The 27,046-nt window shown below is 45.7% G+C and overlaps 1 protein-coding gene across 2 annotated transcripts in view; it reads left to right on the forward strand.

The window, feature by feature from the left end:
* Positions 1 to 12,179: 12,179 nt before the first annotated feature.
* ASPH (aspartate beta-hydroxylase) overlaps positions 12,180 to 27,046 on the forward strand; it is a 97,138-nt gene continuing 82,271 nt past the window's right edge. The window contains exon 1 of one of the 2 annotated variants that reach the window (XM_040432965.1): positions 12,180 to 12,359. In XM_040432965.1, coding sequence (XP_040288899.1) covers positions 12,326 to 12,359 — 34 coding nt within the window. In that variant the 5' untranslated portion in view covers positions 12,180 to 12,325. The remainder of the gene's footprint in view (positions 12,360 to 27,046) is intronic. The other variant, XM_040432964.1, reaches the window with a different exon arrangement.

Raw genomic sequence — 27,046 nt, forward strand, 5'->3', positions numbered from 1 at the left:
AGGGCCACTCCTCCTCCTTTCTTGCCTTCTCTGTCTCTTCTGTATAAAGAGTACCCTGGTATGGTTATGTCCCAGTCATTTCTTTCATTAATGAAGGCTGCACGCAGGTCACCATGGTTAACAATGGAAGAACAATGATTTCAAGCATCACCCTCCTTTTAACATGTCAAGTCTGCCATTTTAACCCAATCAGCCTGACATAATGATCTCCAGCCTTGTGCTCGTCAACATTCTCACCTTAGTTAACAAGACGATTACTGAAATGATCTCAGCAGGTCCTTTAATGACAGCAATGAAATGCAGTGGAAAGGTTTTTTTTGGGATTAAGTTAATTTTCATGGCAAAGAAGGACTATGCAATTCATCTGATCACTCTTCATAACATTCTGGAGTATATGCAAATTGCTATTATAAAAACTTAAGCAGCAACTTTTCCAATTTCCAATATTTATGTCATTCTCAAAACTTTTGGCCACGACTGTATGTGGAGACTAAGGGACTGCAAGCTTCTATTGGTTGATAAGGGTCATGTGACCAGGCTTCTATTGGCTAATGCATTTTTTGGGAATATCTCAGGAATGGTAAGTGTTACAGAGCTGAGACCTGGTCTAAAACCTTACCGGACACTTGATGTACCTGTGTGTCAAATTTTGTGATTGTAAGTGCCACAGTGCGGATTCCTTTGGCAGGCATACACACATACACTCAGCTTTATCTATTAGATGCATGCCTCTATGTGCCCTATAGACATTAATAAATTACTCTTTTGTATCCCCTATTAATGATCCCTGTGAGCGCTCTAGAACAGTGCACTTTCTACCCCTAGACAATAATAATGCCAAATGTATGTAATAATGTCCCATTAGTGCCCCCTAAAAAATAATAATGCCCCACTACTCTGCACTACATACATACAGTATATTTGGGGTACAGCAACTCAAGCAGCCTATGCATACAGATCAAAAACTGGGTAGAATCTTTAAGAAACTTAGTTTATTATAGACGGACCAGGTGGCTGAGATAACTTCTAGGCACAGAGACACAGTCTGAGGTGCAGGTTACTACTGAAAATAAATAGAAACACCAATAAGAGAACAACAACGCAGTGCTGTGATGAATACTACACCTGGTGCCCGCTTGACGTCACCTACGTCGAGCTCGCGAGATGTGGTATTGTCACGGATTACCAAAAACGTGACGTTACGCCCTCCAGAGGAGCAGGTAATGTCAGCTTGGTACAGTTTACACACACACCTCCTGTCCACGCAGGCACAGAGATGCAACAAGCTGAGAGAGCCTTTTCACCGCTGCAGTGAAAACAGCGCTGTCTCAGCCAGGGAAATCTGCTACCAGCTTCTCGTTTGATATAAGCCCGGTCCGCTAACGGGATTATATAAGGTGAGAAACCAACCCGCGGTAGCTTATAACTAGGCCAAAACACAGACGTGGCGATTCGTGATCGAGATACAAGACAGCACAAGATTAAATTATATATCTAATTGCCTTAAGGGCACACTAGATATAACACAATATACACAGAGAATATATACAGTGGTCTGAGGTTACAGATACAGATTATATGGGTACAACAGGGTTAAGCAGTGTAAAAGTCAGTTACCGGGTAGATGAAAGTTCCTTTTGGGGGTGAGGTGTTCTTTGCTGCAGTCCACATGAAGGGCCGTGATTTCAGCTAGTTCCTGGGTCCCTCTAAACACATTACACGATGTGACCCTTCTTCAGAGAAAGACACCGCCCTCTGGCTTGCATGGGCTTATGACCTGTAGCCGGCCACTCCCTTCCCCGCCTATGGGTAGGGCCCACCCCTCCTTCTATGGTTGGGTAGGGCCCACCCCTCCTTCTATGGTGCTGGGAGCAAATGACCCATAAAACCCCTTAGGGGTGATAGCCCCAGACCAGAATATCGCAGGAAGATGATTCCGGGCACAATTGATCCGCCTGGATTCCGGCTACAACTAGAGTCTAAGCATGGTACCGTCATTTGGTTTATGTGGGGAGATAAGTAAATCTCCCCTCCCGGGCATCCTAGCATCAAGCCAGGACCACGTAGATGTTTGGCTTTGCCCCAGGACCGCAAAAATATAACCGAATTATGCCTGGGATGGATGGACGATTCATAATTCCTTATAACTCGCCGGCCCCAATATGTCTGCTAATCTGATTGGACTGGGGAAGGTTTGAGACCCCATACTGAGAGATCCTTTCTGTTACCTTGGCCTGGCTCCTAGCTGCTGGGCTTTCTTTCTTGCCAGCTGACACTCAGAAGGCTGGGGGTGGAAACTTATTTTGCATGTACACTGATGAACATGCCAAGAGGTGAATCAAATGACAATCAGGGCTGGGGCTTTGAAGCAGGGCCCTCCTGTGGAGATCACTACCTCCGCTATCTGTCAGCAAATGGGGGTTTGAGGACATGGCTGACAGTAAATATTAATCCATATTCTTAACAATGTCAAAAATATATATATAATCTTTATTTATTCACACAGATATATAAAAAAACTTTAGGTGGCGATGACAAACATACACAACTACATAAAATACACTGTCAGTAGTAACATAGTAAATAAGGCCGAAAAAAGACATCTGTCCATCCATTTCGGCCTGTTATCCTGCAAGTTGATCCAGAGGAAGGCAAAAAAAAAACCCTGTGAGGTAGAAGCCAATTTTCCCCACTTTAGGGGAATAAAAAATTCCTTCCCGACTCCAATCAGGCAATCAGAATAACTCCCTGGATCAACGACCCCTCTCTAGTAGCTATAGCCTGTAATATTATTACACTCCAGAAACACATCCAGGCCCCTCTTGAATTCCTTTATTGTACTCACCATCACCACCTCCTCAGGCAGAGAGTTCCATAGTCTCACTGCTCTTACAGTAAAGAATCCTTTGTGTACAAACCTTCTTTCCTCCAGATGCAGAGGATGTCCCCTCGTCACAGTCACAGTCCTGGGGATAAATAGATGATGGGATAGATCTCTGTACTGCCCCCTGATATATTTATACATATTAATTAGATCTCCCCTCAGTCGTCTTTTTTCTAAAGCGAATAACCCTAATTTTGATAATCTTTCAGGGCACTGTAGTTGCCCCATTCCAGTTATTACTTTAGTTGCCCTCCTCTGGACCTTCTCCAGCTCTGCTATGTCTGCCTTGTTTACAGGAGCCCAGAACTGTACACAGTACTCCATGTGTGGTCTGACTAATGATTTGTAAAGTGGTAGGACTATGTTCTTATCACGGGCATCTATGCCCCTTCTGATGCAACCCATTATCTTATTGGCCTTGGCTGCCTGACACTGGTTTTTACAGCTTAGTTTGCTGTTTATTAAAATTCCTAGATCCTTTTCCATGTCAGTGTTACCGAGTGTTTTACCATTTAGTATGTACGGGTGACTTGCATTATTCCTTCCCATGTGCATACTTTACATTTGTCAGTGTTAAAACTCATCTGCCACTTATCTGCCCAAGCCTCCAATCTATCCAGATCCCTCTGTAGTAGTATACTGTCCTCATCAGTGTAAATTACTTTACACAGTTTAGTGTCATCTGCGAAAATTGATACTTTACTATGCAAGCCTTCTACAAGATCATTAATAAATATATTGAAGAGAATAGGTCCCAATACTGACCCCTGAGGTACCCCACTAGTGACAGTGACCCAATCTGAGTGTGTACTGTTAATAACCACCCTCTGTTTTCTATCATTGAGCCAGTTACTTACCTACATACAGACATTTTCTACCAGTCCGAGCATTCTCATTTTATATACTAACCTTTTATGTGGTACAGTGTCAAATGCTTTGGAAAAGTCCAGATATACGACATCCATTGATTCGCCGCTGTCAAGTCTAGAACTTACCTCCTCATAGAAACTGATTAAATTAGTTTGGCATGACCGATCCCTCATGAAGCCATGCTGATATGGCGTTATTTGCTTATTTCCGTTGAGATGCTCTAAGATAGCATTTCTTAGAAAACCTTCAAACAGTTTACCCACAACAGATGTTAAACTTACCGGCCTATAGTTTCCAGGCTCTGTTTTTGGACCCTTTTTGAATATTGGCACCACATTTGACATGCGCCAATCCTGTGGGACATTCCCTGTCAGTATAGAGTCTGCAAATATCAGAAATAAGGGTCTGGCTATGATATTACTTAATTCTCTTAGGATACGGGGGTGTATGCCATCCGGTCCTGGCGATTTGTCTATTTTAATCTTTTTAAGTCGCTGTTGTACTTCTTCCTGGGTCAGACAGGACACTTTTAATGGGGAATTTATTTTTACATTCTGCATGTCATCTGACAGTTTATTTTCCTCAGTGAATACATTGGAGAAAAAAATATTTAACAGCTTTGCTTTCTCCTCGTCGCTCTCTGCAACTCCTCCCTCATTACTCTTTAAAGGGCCGACACCTTCGGATTTATACTTTTTAACATTTATATAATTGAAGAACATTTTAGGGTTAGTTTTACTCTCTTTGGCAATTAATCTCTCGGTCTCTAGTTTGGCCGCTTTTATTTGTTTTTTACATGTTCTATTTTTTTCCTTATAGTTTTTCAGTGCTTCTGTGCTACCCTCCTGTTTTAGTGATTTATATGCTTTCTTTTTGTCATTTATTGCTTTCTTCACAGTTCTATTTATCCACATTGGTTTCTTTTTGTTCCTTAACCTTTTATTCCCGTACCTCTCACAATGAGATTTTAGGATGTTTTTAAAGATATCCCATTTTGTGGCTGTATTTTTATTTTTGAGGACTTTGTCCCAGTTAGTTAGGCCTATGGCCTCTCTTAGTTGGCTAAATTTAGCTTTTTTGAAGTTTGGTATTTTTGTTCCTCCCTGTAGAAACGCTCTTTTGAATGATAATTGGAAGGTTATTACTTTATGGTCACTATTTCCCAGGTGTCCCCCAACCTGCACGTCTGTTGTATTGTCAGGCCTATTTGTTAATACTATGTCCAGTATGACCGTCCCTCTAGTCGGGTTCTGAACCAGTTGGGAGAGGTAATTGTCTTTGGTTATTGCCAAGAACCTGTTTCCCTTATGAGATATACAAGTTTCAGTTTCCCAGTCTATATCTGGGTAGTTGAAGTCCCCCATAATAACCACCTCATTATGATTTGCCGCCTTGTCTATCTCATTTAGTAGTAGATTTTCTGTGGATTCTGGTATATTAGGTGGTTTATAGTAAACTCTGATTAGTAATTTATTGTTGTTTTTAGCTCCATGTATTTCTACCCACAGTGACTCCACATGTTCATGTCCCTCACTTATATCTTCACGGAGTGTGGGCTTTAGACAAGACTTTACATAAAGGCATACCCCTTCCCCCCTCTCCGGTTTTGACGATCCTTTCTAAACAGACTGTAACCCTGTACATTAACTGCCCAGTCATACAGTCAGGTCCATAAATATTGGGACATTGACACAATTGTAACATTTTTGGCTCTATACACAACCACAATGGATATAAAATGAAACGAGCAAGATGTGCTTTAACTGCAGACTGTCAGCTTTAATTTGAGGTATTTACATCCAAATCAGGTGAACGGTGTAGGAATTACAACAGTTTGCATATGTGCCTCCCACTTGTTAAGGTCCCAAAAGTAATGGGAAAGAATAATAATCATAAATCAAACTTTCACTTTTTAATACTTGGTTGCAAATCCTTTGCAGTCAATTACAGCCTGAAGTCTGGAACGTATAGACATCACCAGACGCTGGGTTTCATCCCTGGTGATGCTCTGCCAGGCCTCTACTGCAACTGTCTTCAGTTTCTGCTTGTTCTTGGGGCATTTTCCCTTCAGTTTTGTCTTTAGCAAGTGAAATGCATGCTCAATCGGATTCAGGTCAGGTGATTGACTTGGCCATTGCATAACATTCCACTTCTTTCTCTTAAAAAACTCTTTGGTTGCTTTTGCAGTATCCTTTGGGTCATTGTCCATCTGCACTGTGAAGCGCCATCTAATGAGTTCTGAAGCATTTGGCTGAATATGAGAAGATAATATTGCCAGAAACACTTCAGAATTCATCCTGCTGCTTTTGTCAGCACTCACATCATCAATAAATACAAGAGAACCAGTTCCATTGGCAGCCATACATGCCCACACCATGACACTACCACCACCATGCTTCACTGATGAGGTGGCATTCTTAGAATCATGAGCAGTTCCTTTCCTTCTCCATACTCTTCTCTTCCCATCACTCTGCTACAAGTTGATCTTGGTCTCATCTGTCCATAGGATGTTGTTCCAGAACTGTGAAGGCTTTTTTAGATGTCGTTTGAGAAACTCTAATCTGGCCTTCCTGTTTTTGAGGCTCACCAATGGTTTACATCTTGTGGTGAACCCTCTGTATTCGCTCTGGTGAAGTCTTCTCTTGATTGTTGACTTTGACACACATACACCTACCTCCTGGAGAGTGTTCTTGACCTAGCCAACTGTTGTGAAGGGTGTTTTCTTCACCAAGGAAAGAATTCTTCGGTCATCCACCACAGTTGTTTTCTGTGGTCTTCCGGGTCTTTTGGTGTTACTGAGCTCACCGGTGCGTTCCTTCTTTTTAAGAATGTTCCAAACAGTTGTTTTGGCCACGCCTAATGTTTTTGCTATCTTTATGATGGGTTTGTTTTGTTTTTTCAGCCTAATGATGGCTTGCTTCACTGATAGTGACAGCTCTTTGGATCTCATTTTGAGAGTTGACAGCAACAGATTCCAAATGCAACTAGCACACTTGAAATGAACTCTGGACCTTTTTATCTGCTCATTGTAATTGGGATAATGAGGGAATAACACACACCTGGCCATGGAACAGCTGAGAAGCTAATTGTCCCATTACTTTTGGTTCCTTAACAAGTGGGAGGCACATATGCAAACTGTTGGAATTCCTACACCGTTCACCTGATTTGGATGTAAATACCCTCAAATTAAAGCTGACAGTCTGCAGTTAAAGCACATCTTGTTCGTTTCATTTCAAATCCATTGTGGTGGTGTATAGAGCCAAAAATGTTAAAATTGTGTTGATGTCCCAATATTTATGGACCTGACTGTAGCTATCATCCAGCCATGTAATAATATGAAATCTCTGTTGGCTCAGTTTAACAACAATAAGATCCCACATCTCTGAACCGCTCTACCATACGGTAACATTACATAATAAAGTGTATAGTGCAACACATATTACCTCTACAGTAAAGTCACGCTTAATCAAGCGGTAGGGAGTCACATCGGTTAAAGTCTAAACCTACAAGCAGCAGAGATACATAAGTAAACATATTACCGACCAGTGATCAGACACCCCGACGCAGGTTTCACATCACGCTTCTTCAAGGGGATAGTGTGCTGAATGAGCTACCCATGTATTTATATACTGGTGCTCCACTTAATTCACAACAGGTGAACACTTACATAACAGGAATCCAGAATATGTCCGCCCCATATGCTCCGGCGTGCGTTCCACCCTAGAATTTGCTAACAGGGGCCAGGTAATATTTGCATGTAGCTGTATAAAGGGCCCCCAGAATGAATTTAACTGGTAGGCCCTAGGCCCCCTCAGGCTGACACTTTTTCTCACTATGGTTGTGCAATGAGAAGGAACAGGCAATGGAGACCCTCAGTCTTGTAAGCAGTGGGGGCCCTAGTGATCACTTATCACCTATCGAGGATAGTTCAGTATGTTGGAAGCAGGAAAAATAGGCAAGTGTAAGGATCTGAGCGATGTCACCAAGGGCAAAGTGTAACGGCTAGAGGCCTGGGTCAGGGCATCTCCAAAATAGCAGATCTTTTGGGGTGTTTTCGGTTAGTTTCACTATATGTTGCTAGAGACGAATCCTATTCATTCATTATATTCTTCGTCTGTGACTGAGAGACTGTCTGTATAGCGATATTAAAACGTATTCTTTCCGATGAGGCTAGAATAAGATGGCCGACAGGCCTCGCAAAAGCATCCTAATCTGTGAGTAGTGTCACATGCAGGAATATGCTTCATTACAAATTCAAGCCTGGATTCGTTATGATTGTGGCGTATGCCACAAATCCCAGGTATACTGGGAGTCACCATGGGGTCTGTTATATATACTTGTGGGAACTATGGAGGCCATTATCTATACTGGGGGACATTATATACACTACTCACGAAAAGTTAGGGATATTTGGCTTTCAGGTGAAATTTATGGAAAACGTAAAAAGTTCACGATACAGTGATATTATATCATGAAAATAGAGCATTTAAGTAGAAGCAGCAATGGTGATTTCCTAATCTCAAAGAAGTTATTGAAACAAAAGTCAACAACAGTGGTGGGTATACCCCCAAAAATGTCAGTGTCTTAATAACTTGTTATGTGGCCTTGAGAATCAATTACAGCTTGACAACGACGTCTCACGCTGTCTGCTGAGGCATGGCATCACACTCTTCTTGAAGGGCGACCCTCAGGTCAGTGAGGCTCTGGGGTACAGAGTTAGGAGCCTGTACACGGCGACTGAGCTGATCCCATAGGTTTTCAATAGGATTCAGGTCTGGAGAAAGTGCAGGCCACTCCATTTGACGGACCCCAGTCTCCAGCAGCTTTTCCCAATGTGACCTCGATGAGCTGGCGCATTGTTATCCATGAAGATGAAATTAGACCTGTGTTGTTCATGCAGAGGCACAATGGCTGGATTAATGATGTTATTCGAGTAGTATGGGCTTGTCACTGTACCATTCACAAAGTGTAGGGCAGTTCTGTATTGACTAGACATACCTGCCCACACTGTAACACCACCACCACCAAAGGTTGATGCATAGCGCTCTCCTTGACGTCTCTAACATTGTTGGCGGCCATCATTTCTGCTCAGCGTGAATCAGCTTTCATCAGTGAACAGCACTGAGGCCCAATGGTCCCTGCAAGATGATGAAGCCTGTGGTCAGGTACCCTTACAGGTCGTCTAGCACGCAGACCATGCTGATGTAAACGGTTTTGAATGGTCTGACATGACACTTAGGTGCCTCAGACCTCCCTTAAATGTGCCTGTAGTTGTGTGGCATTCATCATCCGGATGATCATTCGCAGGGCATTGTTCACAATTAAGCGGTCCTCAGTGTGGGATGTGGCCAAAGGATGTCCACCTCTGTGCCTTTCTGTGACTCTTCCAGTCTCTCTGTATCCCTGATACATCCTGCTGATGACACTCTGTGACACTCTAAGCTCAGTGGCCACTTCCATCTGAGGACATCCTGCTTGAAGCCTCACAATGCGAGGTACTGTTGATCAATTGTTAGTTGTCGTCTTAGGCTACTTTCACACTTGCGTTCGGGGTTCCGCTTGTGAGTTCCGTTTGAAGGCTCTCACAAGCGGCCCCGAACGGATCCGTACTACCCCAATGCATTCTGAGTGGACGCGGATCTGCTCAGAATGCATCAGTTTGGCACCGTTTGGCCTCCGTTCCGCTCAGCAGGCGGACACCTGAACGTAGCTTGCAGCGTTTTCGTGTCCGCCTGGCCGTGCGGAGCCAAACGGATCCGTCCAGACTTACAATGCAAGTCAATGGGGACGGATCCGTTTGACGTTAACACAATATGGTGCAATTGCAAACGGATCCGTCCCCCATTGACTTTCAATGTAAAGTCAGGAGTCCCTATTAATATACCATCAGATCGGAGTTTTCTCCAATCTGATGGTATATTTTAACTTGAAGCGTCCCCATCACCATGGGAACGCCTCTATGTTAGAATATACCATCGGATTTGAGTTACATCGTGAAACTCAGATCCGACAGTATATTCTAACACAGAGGCGTTCCCATGGTGATGGGGACGCTTCAAGTTAGAATATACTAAAAGAACTGTGCACATGACTGCCCCCTGCTGCCTGGCAGGTGCTGCCAGGCAGCAGACCTCCCCCTCCCCTGTATTTAACTCATTGGTGGCCAGTGCGGCCCCCCCTCCCTCCCCTGTATTTAACTCATTGGTGGCTAGTGCGACTGGCCCTCCCTCCCTTATATTTAACTCATTGGTGGCCAGTGCGGCCGGCCTCCCCTCCCCCCCGTTTTTAACTCATTGGTGGCCAGTGCGGCCGGCCCCCCCTCCCCTGTTTTTAACTCATTGGTGGCCAGTGCGGCCGGCCCCCCCTTCCCCCCTAATTAAAATGACCGACCCCCCATCATTGGTGGCAGCGGAGAGTTCCGATCGGAGTCCCAGTTTAATCGCTGGGACTCCGATCGGTAACCATGGCAACCAGGACGCTACTGCATTCCTGGCTGCCATGGTTACTTAGCAATTTTAGAAGCATTATACTTACCTGCGATGTCTGTGACCGACCGGGCGCTCCTCCTACTGGTAAGTGAAAGGTCTGTTCTCCTTGTTAGAGAACAGCAAGTTGTGCAAAAAGTACTGAAACATTGAACAGTTGGACATGTGTATTCAAAAGTTTAGAGAAGGTCACATTAAAGGGATTGTCCGAGTTATGAAAAAAAAATATATAGCACTGAAAATCTGATGGGCAGCAATATATAACTAAGCTAGGCAAGTTTTATGCAAAAAAAATATATATATTTCCTCATTTCCCTGGTTATTTTCTGGCCCTTGTTTACATGCAATAAAAACAATCTCTGCCCCTCCCCCTGCTCTGCTAAGGGATTGAATACAAGAGCTGCCCTGAGTGACATGTCTGCCTGCTGGGAGACTCAGCAGCATGTTGTATGTGTAGGACTACAAGTGCCAGCTGTATAATGACACTGCTAATGGAGTGGCTACAAGAGCTGCCCTGAGTGCTGGGAGAATCAGCAGCATCTTGTATGTGTAGGACTACAAGTCCCACCTGTATAATGACACTGCTAATACACACAGGATCTTCCCCCTACCTTCTTGTGCAATGCTCTCTCTAGTCTGTCAGATCCTGTGCCCAGAATTGTCACTGCCTGCTGCTACCCAGTCTGTGCAGCTGAAGGGGTTAAGAATCCTATGAGAGAGCAGACAGCCGGCAGTGAAGGGGGCGTGGCCAGCACAGTGACGTTTCGTTTACAGGCTTGTAAACGACCTTTATCAGAGCAGGGAGAGAAGCTGACATCACAGGTCATGTGACCCTCAGTCAAATCTGAGAAACCAGCCACTGGAGATAAAGTGAGTGAATTGTAAAGTTGTTATATTTGCCCAGTTAGGAACATAGAAAGAACAAAAAAATAACTCGGACAACTCCTTTAAGTTCATCTGTAAGGGCTCTTTCACACGAGCGGATGCCGTGCGGGTAATCCACTGCGTAAATGACAGCCAAGCCCCGCTCCGGACAGCAGAGGCATGGAGCAGTAACATGATTGATAATGCTCCGTGCCGCTCTGTGATTTTTTTACTATAAAATCACGTGGACGACTTTATCTCACTGTGATTTTCTAGTATAAAGATCACAGAGAGGCACAGAGCATTATCAGTCATGTTACTGCTCCGTGTCTCTGCTGTCCGGAGCGGGGCTTGGCTCTCTTTCATGCAGTGGATTCCACGCACAGGATCCGCTCGTGTGAAACAGCCCTAAAGGTTAGAGCGCATTTTACTTTCATCCTGAAATTTCACCTACAAGCCAACTATAACTTTTTGTGAGTAGCGTATATACTTGGGGGAACTATGGGGGCCATTATCTATACTGGGGGCACTATTATGTGCTGTGGCCACTGCAGGGGCCGGGATTTAAGAAAAATTATAAATTTCATCAATTTTTTTAATGGGTGAAATAAAGCCAAAAAATGGATGCCCGTACTGTTGCAAAATGGCTATCAAATACTGACATCTTATCCGTTTTTTCACTGTCCTGTGAATGTAACGTATGGAGATTACACAGGAGTCCTGGAGATATGGATATGGATAGCAACACCTTGTGTGTGTCTGCTATGCAGGATCAGCATCGCCCGCAGCCACGGCACAGACACATTAGGCGGGGAAATGTCTCCGTTCATGAAATCTCGCGAGATCTCCGAGGCTTCCATGTTGCCACGTTCAACGCTCTTGGAACGCAGCGGGAACACATAAGCGAAATCTCAGCACTAGGTCAAGCCACGCCCACTATTGTGCTCTATTCGGGTCAAGGCTTAGTGAATGTGCGCTTCCCGGGGGCGTATCCACTAGATAAACCACGCCCTCTCAGGATGGCTATTGGCGCAGGGCTCTTGTCAATCAGGAAATTAGGCGTGTACCACCGGGACGGAGAGATAGGGGAGGTGGGTGGTCACGTAACGAAGCGTGCTCGGTTCATTCTGTAAGCCAGGGCTGGGGAGCTGAAGCTGCTGTCACTGGGAAAAAAAACCTTTGCTGTGCTTCCATTTACCTCTAATACCTACACAGAACAAGCATGGCTCCCAAGAAAGCCAAAGCAGCGAGAAGAGGTCAGTATGTGCAGTGCTTGGTGTTGCCCCAGGGCATTATGGGATTTGTAGTTCTCCCCCTTTAATGAATGGATTCTGCCATTGAAGTGTATGATATGAGTTATCTGCTGATGTGTATAATACTCTACTATGTGTAAGGGGGACTTGGTGACAGTTCTTGCAACAAAGTTGCAGCAAGCTACTTCATGCAACTTTGTTGCAACACAATATCTTCATTTCCCACCCACATGAACACATGCGTCAGTGTGGCATCAGTATTATATGGTACGGGTACTTGGCATGCCATCACCTATATACCACACTACTTGCCTGAAGATTTGGGTTAATTTAGCCATAATTCTCTTAGAAAAGTGGCATTTCACGATTTCACACTTGCAGCCATGTTGCGCCTACTATTCTGCACAGTGAAAATGAATGAGTCACTTAGCAAAGTTGCCTGTTGGCGCCTCTCCAACATAGTAGGCGCGTGCGAGAAGTCACCGTGTAATCAGGGCAAGATAACCACCTTGCCTTGATTCAGAATGGCAGCTGAATCGTCTTCCGGGGTAGTGACCAGCTTTGCCCAGTGATTGGGCATCGGGAATTTGCACGTCGTGATCTCCAGATTGCTGATTAAGTCGGGGCAGGACAACTCCCAGCATCCGCTCCTGATAGAAACCAGCTTCTGGCGCCTGCATTGATGTCTGTGAAGATATGGCCACCCGTAGTCCAAATTCACACCGCCTCTCCTGTTAGTACCGAGTTGTTGTAGATGGCAGGAGCTCAGATGCCTCCAATGCAAGACGTGGACAATGTGGTCCATGGAAGTAAAGAATGAATGGGACTGCTGTGTCTCCAGGTGGGAGGCCCTGCTCACGTGTCACTCTGGGAGAGGGTCTAAGGAGATTCCAGAGGAGGAGTTGAGGGGAGAGCAGATGTTTAGGATCTGGCACCTCCCTGCTGTGTAGTAGAGCTGGGGGGGACTAAGCTGTGACCCAGATGTTGCCGTGACTGAGGACACGGAGCGGGTGGCAGAGATGGATTCCTTCTGGTTAAACGTTAACGAGGACAAGGTCGTGGAGGTTCTTCTGCTGCCTTGACAGATCGGACCTTCACCCTTCATCCACTTGCTATCTGTTTGCATTTATGGCCTCTGATATTTTCTTGTCTTGTCATTTGCATGTAAAATCTGTCTCTGGATCTCTTCGACTCGTTCACAGTTATCGGGGGAGATTTATCAAACGGGCTTAGTTGCCCATAGCAACCAATCAGATTTCGCCTTTCATTTTCCAAGGGATCACTGAAAAATGAAAGAAGGAATCTGGTTGCTATGGGCAACTAAGGCTTCCTTCACACTTGCGTTGTTTTTTTTTTTTCCGGTATTAATATCCGGCAGAGAAAAAAAAAAAAGGTTTTGTTTAGGCCTCCTGCACACGACCGTTGTGTGCACCCGTGGCCGTTGTGCCGTTTTCCGTTTTTTTTCGCGGACCCATTGACTTTCAATGGGTCCGTGGAAAAATCGGAAAATGCACCATTTTGCAGCCGCATCCGTGATCCGTGTTTCCTGGCCGTGAAAAAAATATGACCTGTCCTATTTTTTTCACGGCCAACGGTTCACGGACCCATTCAAGTCAATGGGTCCGTGAAAGAACACGGATGCACACAAGATTGGCATCCGTGTCCGTGATCCGTGGCCGTAGGTTAGTTTTTATACAGACGGATCTTCGGATCCTGGTGCTGCCAGGCAGCAGGGGGCAGCCCCCCCCCCCCTGTAATTAACACATTGGTGGCCAGTGGGCCCCCCCCCCTCCCCTGTAGTTAACTCGTTGGTGGCCAGTGTCATGTCACTTACCAGTAGGAGGAGCTCCCGGCCAGACGCAGAGATCGCAGCTCGCAGGTAAGTATAATGGTTCTACAAATTGCTAAGTAACCATGGCAACCGGGACAGCAGTAGCGTCCTGGTTGCCAAGGTTACCGATCGGAGCCCCAGCGATTAAACTGGGACTCCGATCGGTACTCTCCGCTGCCACCAATGATAGGGGGGGAGATTTTATTTAGGAGGGGGAGGGAGGGGAGAGGGCCCACTGGCCACCAACGAGTTTACTACAGGGGAGGGAGGGGGGCCCACTGGCCACCAATGAGTTAACTACAGGGAAGGGAGGGGGGCCCACTGGCCACCAATGAGTTAACTACAGGGTAGGGAAGGGGGCCCACTGGCCACCAATGAGTTAACTACAGGGGGGGGGGGGCGGCCGCACTGGCCACCAATGTGTTAACTACAGGGGGGGGGCTGCCCCCTGCTGCCTGGCAGCACCTGCCAGGCAGCAGGGGGCAGTCATGTACACAGTTATTTTAGTATATTCTAACCTGAAGCGTCCCCATCACCATGGGAACGCCTCTGTGTTAGAATATACTGTCGGATTTGAGTTTCACGATGTAACTCAAATCCGACGGTATATTCTAACATAGAGGCGTTCCCATGGTGATGGGGACGCTTCAAGTTAAAATATACCATCGGATTGGAGAAAACTCTGATCCTATGGTATATTAACTCCTGACTAAACATTGAAAGTCAATGGGGGACGGATCCGTTTGAAATTGCACCATATTGTGTCAACATCAAACGGATCCGTCCACATTGACTTGCATTGTAATTCATGACGGATCCGTTTGGCTCCGCACGGCCAGGCGGACACCAAAACGACTTTTTTTTCATGTCCGTGGATCCTCCAAAAATCAAGGAAGACCCACGGACGAAAAAACGGTCACGGATCACGGAAAAACGGGACCCGTTTTTGCGGACCGCAAAAAAATACGGTCGTGTGCATGAGGCCTTAGTCCTCAATGGAAAAAAATCAGTTCCGGATGCTTCTGTTCTGTCAGTATTCCGTTTAGGACTGGACACAAAACCGCTGCAAGCTGCGGTTTTGTGTCTGGTCATAAAAACGGAAAAAAATGGATCCGGTACTGAAAACAATGTAAGTCAGTGGTGACAGATTTGTTTTTTTTTTTTTTTTTTTTTTTTTAGGAGCATAAAAAACAGGATCCGTCCCCCATTGACTTTCAATGTATTTAGCGACGAATCCGTTTTTTGATATCAGACAACTGCATCCTAACAGAACGGATGCCTCATGATGTGCAAAATCAAAACGGATCCGTTTAATTCCGGCATTGAGATCTCCTGCCGGATAACAATACAGGAATTAACAACTTGGGCTACTTTCACACTCGCGTTTTGGTGCGGATCCGTCATGAATCTGCACAAACGCATCCGTTCAGATAATACAACCGTCTGCATCCGTTCAGAACGGATCCGTTTGTGTTATCTTTAACATAGCCAAGACGGATCCGTCTTGAACACCATTTAAAGTCAATGGAGGACGGATCCGTTTTCTATTGTGCCAGATTGTGTCATAGAAAATGGATCCGTCCCCATTGACTTACATTGTGTGTCAGAACGGATCCGTTTGGCTCAGTTTCGTCAGACTGACACCAAAACGCTGCAAGCAGCGTTTTGGTGTCCGCCTCTAAAGCGGAATGGAGACTGATCGGAGGCAAACGTATCCGCTCAGAATGCATCATTTTCCATTCCGAATGTATCAGGGCAAAACTGATCCGTTTTGGACCGCTTGTGAGAGCCCTGAACGGATCTCACAAACGGAAAGCCAAAATGCCAGTGTGAAAGTAGTCTTAAGGCCTCATGCACACAACCGTTTTTTTTTTGCGGTCCGCAAAACGGATTTCCGTTGTTCCGTGACCGTTTTTTCTTCCGTGGGTCTTCCTTGATTTTTGGAGGATCCACGGACATGAAGGAAAAAGTTATTTTGGTGTCCGCCTGGCCGTGCGGAGCCAAACGGATCCGTCCTGACTTACAATGCAAGTCAATGGGGACGGATCCGTTTGACGTTGACACAATATGGTGCAATTGCAAACGGATCCGTCCCCCATTGACTTTCAATGTAAAGTCAGGAGTCCCTATTATACCCTCGGATCTGAGTTTTCTCCAATGGTATATTTTAACTTGAAGTGTCCCCATCACCATGGGAACGCGCATTGCTTATAGCAGTAGCATCTTGGCTGCCATGGTAACCGATCGGAGCCCCAGCGATTAAACTGGGACTCCGATCGGAGCTCTCCGCTGCCACCAATGATGGGGGAAGGTGATTTTAATTAGGGGGGGGGGGGGGAAAGGGGAGGCCGCACTGGCCACCAATGATGGGGGGGGGGGGGGTGATTTTAATTAGGGGGGGGGGGGAGAGGGGAGGCCGCACTGGCCACCAATGAATATAATACTGGGGAGGGAGGGAGGGGGGGCCGCACTGGCCACCAATGAATTTAAAACTGGGGAGGGAGGGGGTCTGCCCCCTCCTGCCTGGCAGCACTTGATCCCTTACAGGGGGCTATGATACGCACAATTAACCCCTCAGGTGCGGCGGGGTTAATTGTGCGGATCACAGCCCCCTGTAAGAGATCGGGTGCTGCCAGGCAGCCATGTACACAGTTCGTAGTATATTCTAACTTGAAGCGTCCCCATCACCATGGGAACACCCTGTGTGTTAGAATATACTGTCCGATCTGAGTTTTCACGAAGTGAAAACTCAGATCTAAAAAGCTTTTATGCAGACGGATCAGCGGATCCGTCTGTGTGAAAGTAGCCTACGGACACAGATGACGGACGCGCGATGACAATCTTGTGTGCATCTGTGTTTTTTCACGGACCCATTGACTTGAATGGGTCCGTGAACCGTTGTCCGTCAAAAAAATAGGACAGGTCATATTTTTTGACGGACAGGAAACACGGATCGCGGATGTACAACGGTGCATTTCCCGAGTTTTCAACGGACCCATTGAAAGTCAATGGGTCCGCAGAAAATCACGGAAAACAGAACAACGGACACGGATGCACACAACGGTCGTGTGCATGAGGCCTAAGTGTGAAAGTGGCCTAAGGGTACTTTCACACTTGCGTTGTTGGATTTCGGCAGGCAGTTCAGTCAGATACCATTTGTAGAAGGCCCCGGATGCGGATCAGTCTCACAAATGCATTGCAATACCGGATCCGTCTCTCCGGGTTGTCATCCGGAAAAACGTATCCGGTATTTATCTTTTTCACATTTTTAAAGGTCTGTGCATGCGCAGACCACAAAACTGGATCAGTTTTTCTGGAACGCTTGGGGCCAAATCCGGCATTAATGCTATTCCGGCAAGTGTTCCGGAATTTTGGACGCAGAAAATACCGCACCATGCTGTGGTATTTTCTCCATCCAAAAACCGTACAGTAACTGAACTGAAGGCATCCTGATGCTTACTGAACAAAATGCTCTCTATTCAGAATGCATTAGGATAAAACTGATCAGTTCTTTTCCGGTATTGAGCCCCTAGGACGGAACTCAGTGCCGGAAAAGAATAACGCAAGTGTTAAAGTACCCTAAGCCAGATTGCTTTTCCACCAGGGGTTTTCTCATCTCAGACAATGGGGGCATATCGCTAGGATATGCCCCCATTGTCTTATAAGTGCGGGTCCCACCACTGAGACCCGCACCTATATCGATAATGGAGCCCCGAAAGTGAAGGAGAGCCCAATGCGCATGCGCAGCCGCCCTCCATTCATTTCTATGGTGCCGCCGAAAATAGCTGAGCGCTGGCTCGGCTATTGCCGTGTGCCCCATAGAAATGAATGGGAGCATGGGCCGCGCATGCGCGGCACGCTCCCATTCACTTCTATGGGAGAGGCGGGGATTAGCGCTTGGTGGTGCACGGACCACGGGAAATATGGGGTCCTCCAGCCACAGCGCTCCCCGCTCCGTTCTCGATATGGGACCCACACCTATCAGACAATGGGGGCATATCCTAGTGATATGCCCCCATTGTCTAAGATGGGAATACCCCTTTAACAAATCTCCCCCTTAGTTTTATATTTGCGTATATCTATATAAACTTTATTTATATGTATCCATTCTCATTTACCAATACCTCGTTATGTATTATTTTTCACCTTACGTGGACAATGGTCACTGTTGATCTTTGTTACATTTATGCTACGTATTTGATCTTCTCCAAATCTCCATCGGTTGAACGTGCATCGGCTTTTTGCACGATTGTTCTACAACTTTCTGCAGAGAGTATTCCATAGAGGCAAAATATTCAAAACCTTTTCATTTATTCAGTATTGAGGGTGAGGGCCGTGTAGGGCTGAAACGATTGCTCGATTAAATCGAGTAACTCGACACCCAAAAATCCTTGATGTCAATTTTTTGCATCGAGGATTCGTTTGTGCCATGTGACCACGGAGCGTGAGTGAAGCGCTTGCTGTTACTCGCCACTCCGTGGTCACCTGCCGGCCCGTACCACGCTGCACTATATCCTATCATACACACATCGTCAGGATGTAGTGCACGTAAGCACGCACTATGACCTGATGCTATGTGACGTCAGGAGGACAGTGCAGTGCACGAAAAAGAGGAGTGTCGGCGGAGCCCATACAGGAAAGGTATTTTATTTCATTGGCTCTGGGGACTGATGGCTAGGAGGGGGAGATGGTGGCACTGGGGAGGGGGAAGCCTGATAGCGTGGGGGAAAGCTGATGGCACTGGGGGCAGCGGACTGATGGCACTGGGGCGGGGGAGCCTGATGGCGCTGAGGACTGATGGCATTGGGGGTCTGATGAGTTTTTATAAAGGAAAATGTTTTTTTAATTAGTTTTTTCTTATTAGATTACTAGACTAATCGTTGGATTAATCGGTAGATTACTTGATTCAAAAAAATAATCGATAGCTGCAGCCCTAGGGCCATGTACAGAAATACCTGCATTTACATGCCTTGGCATCCTATCAGTCAGGTTGTCTGAGAAATATTCTGCCACGCTGAGTACTCTTGAGCATGCAAATCATCAAGATCCTCTGCTGGCAGCTCACTTTGCAATTGGCAAACAATGATGTCCCAGATGTGCTCAAGACAAGTCCGGAGATGCTGCAGGCCATGGTATCAAGTTTAGGCCTCTTGCACATGAACATTTATTTTTTCCCGTTCTGTTTTTGCGGTTTGCGGTCCGTATGCGGAACCATTCATTTCAATGGTTCCGCAAAAAAAAAAAAAAACTGAATGTAATTTCCGTATATATCTGTATTTCTGTACATTATAGTAATGATTGCAAATTTTATGTTTCCGTTTGCGATCCGCAAAAAACGTATCGCATACGGAAACCTTACAAAGATATATATTTTTTTTTTTTGCCGAAAAACGGAACGGAAATAAAAATGGAAACGCAACGGAAACAAAAACCAGAACAACAGATCTGTGAAAACCCAGCAACAGACATAGGCCTCTTTCACACGGGCGTTGCTGGAAAATGTGCGGGTGCGTTGCGGGAACACCCGCGATTTTTCCGCGCGAGTGCAAAACATTGTAATGCGTTTTGCACTCACGTGAGAAAAATCACGCATGTTTGGTACCCAAACCCGAACTTCTTCACAGAAGTTCAGGTTTGGGTTCGGTGTTGTGTAGATGTTATTATTTTCCCTTATAACATGGTTATAAGGGAAAATAATAGCATTCTGAATACAGAATGCTCAGTAGGTGATCAATTGAGGGTTAAAAAAAAATAAAAAAATTAACTCACCTTCTCCTCTTGTTCGCATAGTTCCCGGTCTCTTCTTTACTTCTTTAATGATGAGCTGTGGGCTAAAGGACCTTTGGTGACGTCAGATCACATGCTCCAATCACATGGTCCATCACCGCGGTGATGGACCATGTGATTGGAGCATGTGATCTGACGTCACCACAGGTCCTAGCCGGTAGTTCATCATTACAGAAGTAAAGAAGAGACCGGGAACTACATGAACAAGAGGAGAAGGTGAGTTAATTTTTTTAATATTTTTTTTAACCCCTCCAGCACTATTGTACTATGCATTCTGTATTCAGAATGCTATTATTTCCCCTTATAACCATGTTATAAGGGAAAATAATACAGTGAATAGACTGTCACCTAGCAACCATGCGTGAAAATCGCACCACATCCGCACTTGTTTGCGGATGCTTGCGATTTTCACGTAACCCCATTCACTTCTATGGGGCCTGCGTTGCGTGAAAAACGCAGAATATAGAGCATGCTGCGATTTTCACGCAACGCACAAGTGATGCATGAAAATCACCGCTCATCTGAACAGCCCCATAGAAATGAATGGGTCGGTATTCAGTGCGGGTGCAATGCGTTCACCTCACGCATCGCATCCGCGCGGAATACTCGCCCGTGTGAAAGGGGCCATACGGTTGTGTGCAAGAGGCCTTAGGCCACACAAGCTTCTCACAGAAGCACAAGGAACATGCGACCTGACCTGGTGTTGCCCTGTTGAAAAACAGTTCCTGGGACACTTTGGAAAAATGTTGTACCGCTGGTTCCATGACCAAATCAATGTAACACCGAGCTGTTAGCGTATCTGAAATGAAGAGGTCCAGCGATATTACATTATGCCACTCCACACTATAATCCAGGGGGTAGGATCAGTGTGACGTTCCCTTGTGAAGGCCTCTTCGTGATTTTGCCCACGTGGTCTCCACACCAGTCATCAGCTACTACTGCTTCCAAGACAAAAGCAGGACTTATCGCTGAAGAGGATAGACCTCCATTGCTGTCTCGCTGTTCACCATGATTGAGAGCGGTGGCGTGAGGTCAATGGGACACCTATATCTGGACGTCTGTCTTGTAGTCCAGTGTCGTACAAACACTATCTGATGGTTTGTGTAGACACTGTTTGCCGCCCTAGGCTTGGGATGTGACGTCCAATTACGTTTGCAGTACAGAATGGATCTCTACACGCCATTCTTCTAATCAGATGATTCATCAGTGCAGAGGTTCGCCTCTCTGCACCTCTTGCTGTCATTGCAATTCATTGTTGTTCTTCCAACCATCAGAACACACAATGTTGATCAGTGCTGACATCTCAGCCTAGGTGTGAAGAGATCTGCCCCAGTGATAAACCAAGGTCTCTCAGTTCACTGATTCTGTCGTTCTTAGTTTGTGACGATAGCTGGCACATCTATGAACATGAGGCGTCACATAATCATCGCACATGACTTGATCCAATTTTTGAGGTTTCATGTGGCTTAGGCCTCATGCACACGACCGTATGTATTATGCGGTCTGCAAAAAATACGCATGACGTCCATGTGCATTCCAGAACAGCTGGCCCCTAATAAAACAGTACTATCCTTGTCCATAATGCGGACAATAATAGGACATTTTCATATTTTTGCGGTACGGAAATACGGATATAGGCCTCTTACACTTTTCTATTTACGTTCCGTTTTTTGCATTCCGTATACGGAACCATTCATTTCAATGGATTCACAAAAAAAAACGGAAGGTACTCCGTATGCCTTCTGTTTTTCGTATTTCCGTTCAAAGATACAACATGTCCTATTATTGTCCACATAACGGACAAGGATAGTACTGTTCTATCAGGGGCCAGCTGTTTAGCTCTGCAAAAAACAGAATGCACATGGATGTCATCCGTATTTTTTGCAGATTAATTTTTTGTGGACCGCAAAATACTGAAAAGCCATACGGACGTGTGCAAGAGGCCATACGGAATGCACATGGAGTACCTTCTGTTGTGTGTTTTTTATTTTGCGGACCCATAGAAATGAATGGTTCCATATACAGTCCGCAAAAAAAAAACGGAACGGACACAGAAAGAAAATACGTTTGTGTGCATGAGCCCTAAGAAAAACTTTGCTTTCAATCAGTTTTTTTTTATGCCCCTCCCACATGCCTGATATTGGCGCTAGATGCTTGAAAATGTGATTATCTGCAGATCTTAGCGTCACCTGCTACTTCCTCAATTTTCTTAACCTTACGGCTGCTGGTCCTTCTTTGTGTTGCAATTTCAGTATTTGTGCTCATGCACACGTGTTTTTTTTGCGGCCTGTATGCGGAACCCTTCACCTCAATGGAGCCGCAAAAGAAAACTGGAAATGACAAAAAAATCAATAAAATAGAACATGTCCTATTATTGTCCGCATTACGGACAAGGATTGGACTGTTCTTTTAGGGCCAGCCGTTACGTTCCGCAAAATGTGGAACGCACACGGCCAGTATCCATGTTCTGCAGATCCGCAATTTGCGGACTCCAAAACATCCAACGGTCGTGTGTATGATCCCTTTAAGAGTGTTGCTTACTGACAGCCATACTTATCTACTCTCTCTCTGATCCTGCACGCTGGCTCTCGTTCCTCTCTCTTTCTTCTGGTTGGGTGTAGATGTGCCGCTGTAGCCAGTGACTGGCTTCAGTGGTGATGTGCCGTGAAGCGGCATGTCACTGCTGAAGCTAGTCATTGGCCTCAGGTGACCATGTCTGTGCCCCGAGAAGAAGGGGGGGGGGGGGGGGTTATGGATAGGGTCTGGTGCACTGCTGCAGCCAGCGAGCGGAGCAGTGGGGTTCGGGTAAGTATTGAGCTTTCATTAGGTGATGCGGGTTACAGGGCATATGAGTATAATTACTGGAAAACCCATTTTAAGGAATATTGCTCTGCTCATCCGTTTTCACGTATTTTTGTACTCTGAAACAAAGCGTCCCCTGATTAGACTTCTAATTTGTTCCACCGCGGCCGATGCTCCAGTAATTTGCTCTTATGAAAGCTGGGCTCACTAAGGTGGCAGTAATATCGTGATGTGTGGTTCAGTGCATCACAAAACAGCCCCACGTACAAGAGCTGAATCAGCCGAATCTTAGCTGGGAAAGAACATAGGACATTCCTCCTTTGAATAACATAAAAAGGGCTTTATTAACCCTTTTGTGGCCTCAGGATTGAGAAAATGTCGTTCATGGTTAGCAGAGATCAACTTGTGCCTTCCCAGCTGTGACGAAACTACAACTCCAAGCATGCTCACACTTGGGGCTCATTCACAGCGGGTCCGCAATATAAGAGCACCATTGACTTGAATGGGTTTGCAATCCGCAAGATATGGAGTGGTGCGGAGCAGAAGCATGGATCGGAAGCCCACGGAAGAGCTTCGTAGTGGTTTCGGTCCGTGCCTCCGCACCGCCCAAAAAAAAAAAAATTGCGGTCTAGAACGTATCTTGAGGACCACAGACCCATTCAAATGAATGGGTTCACATCCGCAAACCGTGTGCACACGGATGGTGCCCGTCCAATGTGGATCGCTTTTTGCGGCCCTTAGCACAGGGCACACACGCTCATGTGCATAAGCCCTTAGGGCTCATGCACACGACCATATTTTCATTCCGTGTCCGTAACGTTTTTTTGCCGGCCGTATACGGAACCATTCATTTCAATGGGTCCGCAAAAAAATTGAATGTACTCCGTGTGCATTCTGTTTCCTTTATTTCCGTTCCGCAAAAAAATAGAACATGTCCTATTATAGTCCGCATTCAGGACAAGGATAGAACTGTTCTATTAGAGGCCAGCTGTTCCGTTCTGCAAAATACGGAATTCACATGGATGTCATCCGTATTTTTTTTACGGATCTGTTTTTTGTGGACCGCTAAATACATACGTTCGTGTGCATGAGGCCTTATGCTGAGGGCTGCAGTTTCACCACAGCCTGAGGGTCACAGGGTAAGTACAGTACTGCTTTTTCCCTAGAGTTCCCCTTTAATTTACCCACATGTCTGCATAGTATTGCAGTCCTCTTCCTGTCCATTTTTTTTGGTCTGGGGACTGCCTTAATGAAAATGGTAGATTTATGTTTGTCATGGTAATTGGGATCCGAAGTGCAGGTTGTAGCAATAAAATGCTATAATTAAGCTAATTTCGCACAAGCATTTTCGATCTGGATAACACTCTCCGTGTGATTGGCGCATCTCCCAGACTGAACTCACAGCATCATAATGCCTTATTCTGTGAGTTCAGAGGACAGCGTTCGCATTCACGTGGCGCCTGTTTTCTGGGCTGAACACGCTCGTGTGAAGTAGCCGTAGGCCTAGTTCACATGGAATTTTTCACCTGCGGAATTTGGAGCAGATTCTGCCTCAAAACTGCACTGCTGTTTATGCGGCCATGGCTTATTTTCCGTGACTGCACCAACACGTTAGGTGTCCACTCGCAGTTTAACCCCTTTCTGTGGGGAAGGGATTAATGCTGTTTAAAGGACAACCCCTTTAAAAACGAACAAAATACCGCAGCTGTCCGAGGGCATGTTTGAACAGCAGATTTTGGCCTCATGTACACGACCGTTGTGTGTTTTGCGGTCCGCAAAACACGGATGGCATCCGTGTGCGTTCCACAATTTGCGGAAAGGCACGGACAGCCATTAATAAAACTGCCTATTCTTGTCCGCAAAACGGACAAGAATAGGACAGGTTATTTTTATTTATTTTTTTGCGGACCACAGAACAGAGCAACGGATGCGGACAGCACACGGAGTGATGTCTGCATCTTTTGCAGCCCCATTGAAGTGAACGGGTCCGCATCCAAGCCGCAAAAACTGCGGCTCGGATGCGGACCAAAACAACTTTCGTGTTCATGAGGCCTTTGTGCACAGATATCTGTGCCGAAAACCACATGGAATCCGCCAGGTATTAATGGAAAGCCACACTGCCACTCTTTCAGCCGCGGATGATTTTTCTGTGGATTTCCAAACGGCATAAGGGAGGTGCATGTTCCTTCTTGGCGCAGAATTTGCGGGGAACCATGGTAGGTGCTTGCAAGTTGATCAGCCCCACTGAATGGCACTAAAACTGCAGGAGAATCCGCGGCTTGCAAAACGGCATAAACCTGAGGGTCAGTCTCTGATTTCTGCCGCTGTTTCCACTCCGTCCGCAAAATGGACAAGAATATGACATGTTCTATTCTTTTTGCGGGGCAGCGGAACAGACTTACGGATTCCGACAGCACACTGTGTGCTGTCCGCATCTTTTGCAGCCCCATTGAGACGAATAGATCCGCATCTGATCCGCAAAAAAAATGTGGATGCGAAGCAAAACTACGGCCATGTGCATGAGACCTAATGCTGTGCGATCCTGTTGGAGGAGCAAAGTTCAGAACGGGGCCTCGCACTGACGCTGCGAGTTTCTCACATTCAGCTCGCCGGTGTGTGTCTGGTCTAAGATCGCAGCATTCACATAGGAAGTACGTGAATGGGACATCTGATTTTCTGCTTTCCCATCTGCGCTTTGGTTATCCCGTTTTGAGATCCAGCATAGGATCTCAAAACCGGACCAAAATGGTTCAGTTTGATTTACCACATCAGGATGCGTCCATTCCGTTAGGACGCGGCTGTGTTAAATCAAAACGGAACAAGCCCCATCCGTTGCTAAAAGCAAACAGACCCGTGAATTACATTGTTTTTAGTGACTGATCCGGTTTGTTCCATTTCGATGACCGGACACAAAACCGCAGCTACCGGATCGGAGCATACCCCAATCACAATACATTGGCTCTAAACCGAACCGTTTTGGCTCGGAGAACCTCTGCCGGATCTCAAAACTGGAATGCCAAAACGCTGATGTGAAAGTGGCCTAAAAGAAGATTAACACCTGGAACTTTGCCGGGGTGTATTATCCTCTTGGTATATTAGGTTCCCACGGTTGTCATGTACATGAACTTGTTGAAGCTGACAGTGGTATTATTCATGCTGGTTATAGTTATGTTACCTCTTCCAAGTGAGTTCTTATCATACTGATCAGTATTAGAGGCTAAGGCCTTAACCTCTATGTTGCAGCTTCTCTGCCCTTGACCCCCCCCCTCCCCCAATGCTCAGCAGGTAATGTCACCGTAAATCAAAAGTAGTAATTTTTTTATTTGCGTTCTCTTGCCTAGCTCTTTGCTGCACCTTTTTCTTATAATGTCATCACCAGTCCCATAGACGTTGCCCCTCTTTTACAATGACCTGCATGCAGCTCTAATTATTCATACAACCGCGCTCTACCATTCTTATGGACTGCTTGTAGATTGTAAGCCCTCTCTCTCCTTCTGTACCAGTTTGTAACTCGTTTTGTTCATGCCTATTGTAATTGGCTGTATTATGTATGTATACCCCTTATCGTATGTGCAGCGCCATGAAATGAATGGCACCTTAATAATAAATAATCATAATACAGTGAAATTTGCTGCCCAGCATGTGAAACACAATCTCTCCAGAGACAGGAAATGGGGAAACTCACGACTCTGCAGAGATGAGGCATCAGCAAGAGGAGAAGTAGCCATGTGTCATGGGAGGTCACACAAGCACCCTGTCAGTCAGATACTTGTAACATATGTTTTAAACCACCGATAATTCGTCATAATGTTAGAATATTTCTCTTTGTAGGTACAGCCTAAATCGCTGTGATGCACTGAATTCAGGTCCGTGGATCATCCATAGGTCTGAAAGATGCAGCCGACACACAGGTCATGTTTCCTGGACCCAGTACGGTTGTGTGCATGAGTCCTAAGGCTGGGTTCACACGGGCGTTACGGGAAAAGATGCGGGTGCGTTGCGGGAAAATGCATGATTTTTCTGTGCGAGTGCAAAGCGTTTTAATGCGGGTTTAGGATCGGTGTTGTGTAGATTTTTATTTTTATTTTCCCTTATAAGGGATAGATGGGGTTAAAAAAATAAAATAAAATTAAACTCCCCTCATCCACTTGTTTGCGCAGCCCAGCTCATCTTTCTTTCTTTTTTGAGGACCCGGGAGGAAAAGGACCTTTGGTGATGTCACTGCGCTCATCACATGGTCCGTCACCAAAGGTCCTTTTCTTCCTGAGTC

The sequence above is a fragment of the Bufo bufo genome, chromosome 5 (genome assembly GCF_905171765.1).
Source record: "Bufo bufo chromosome 5, aBufBuf1.1, whole genome shotgun sequence".
Taxonomy (NCBI): Eukaryota; Metazoa; Chordata; class Amphibia; order Anura; family Bufonidae; genus Bufo; species Bufo bufo.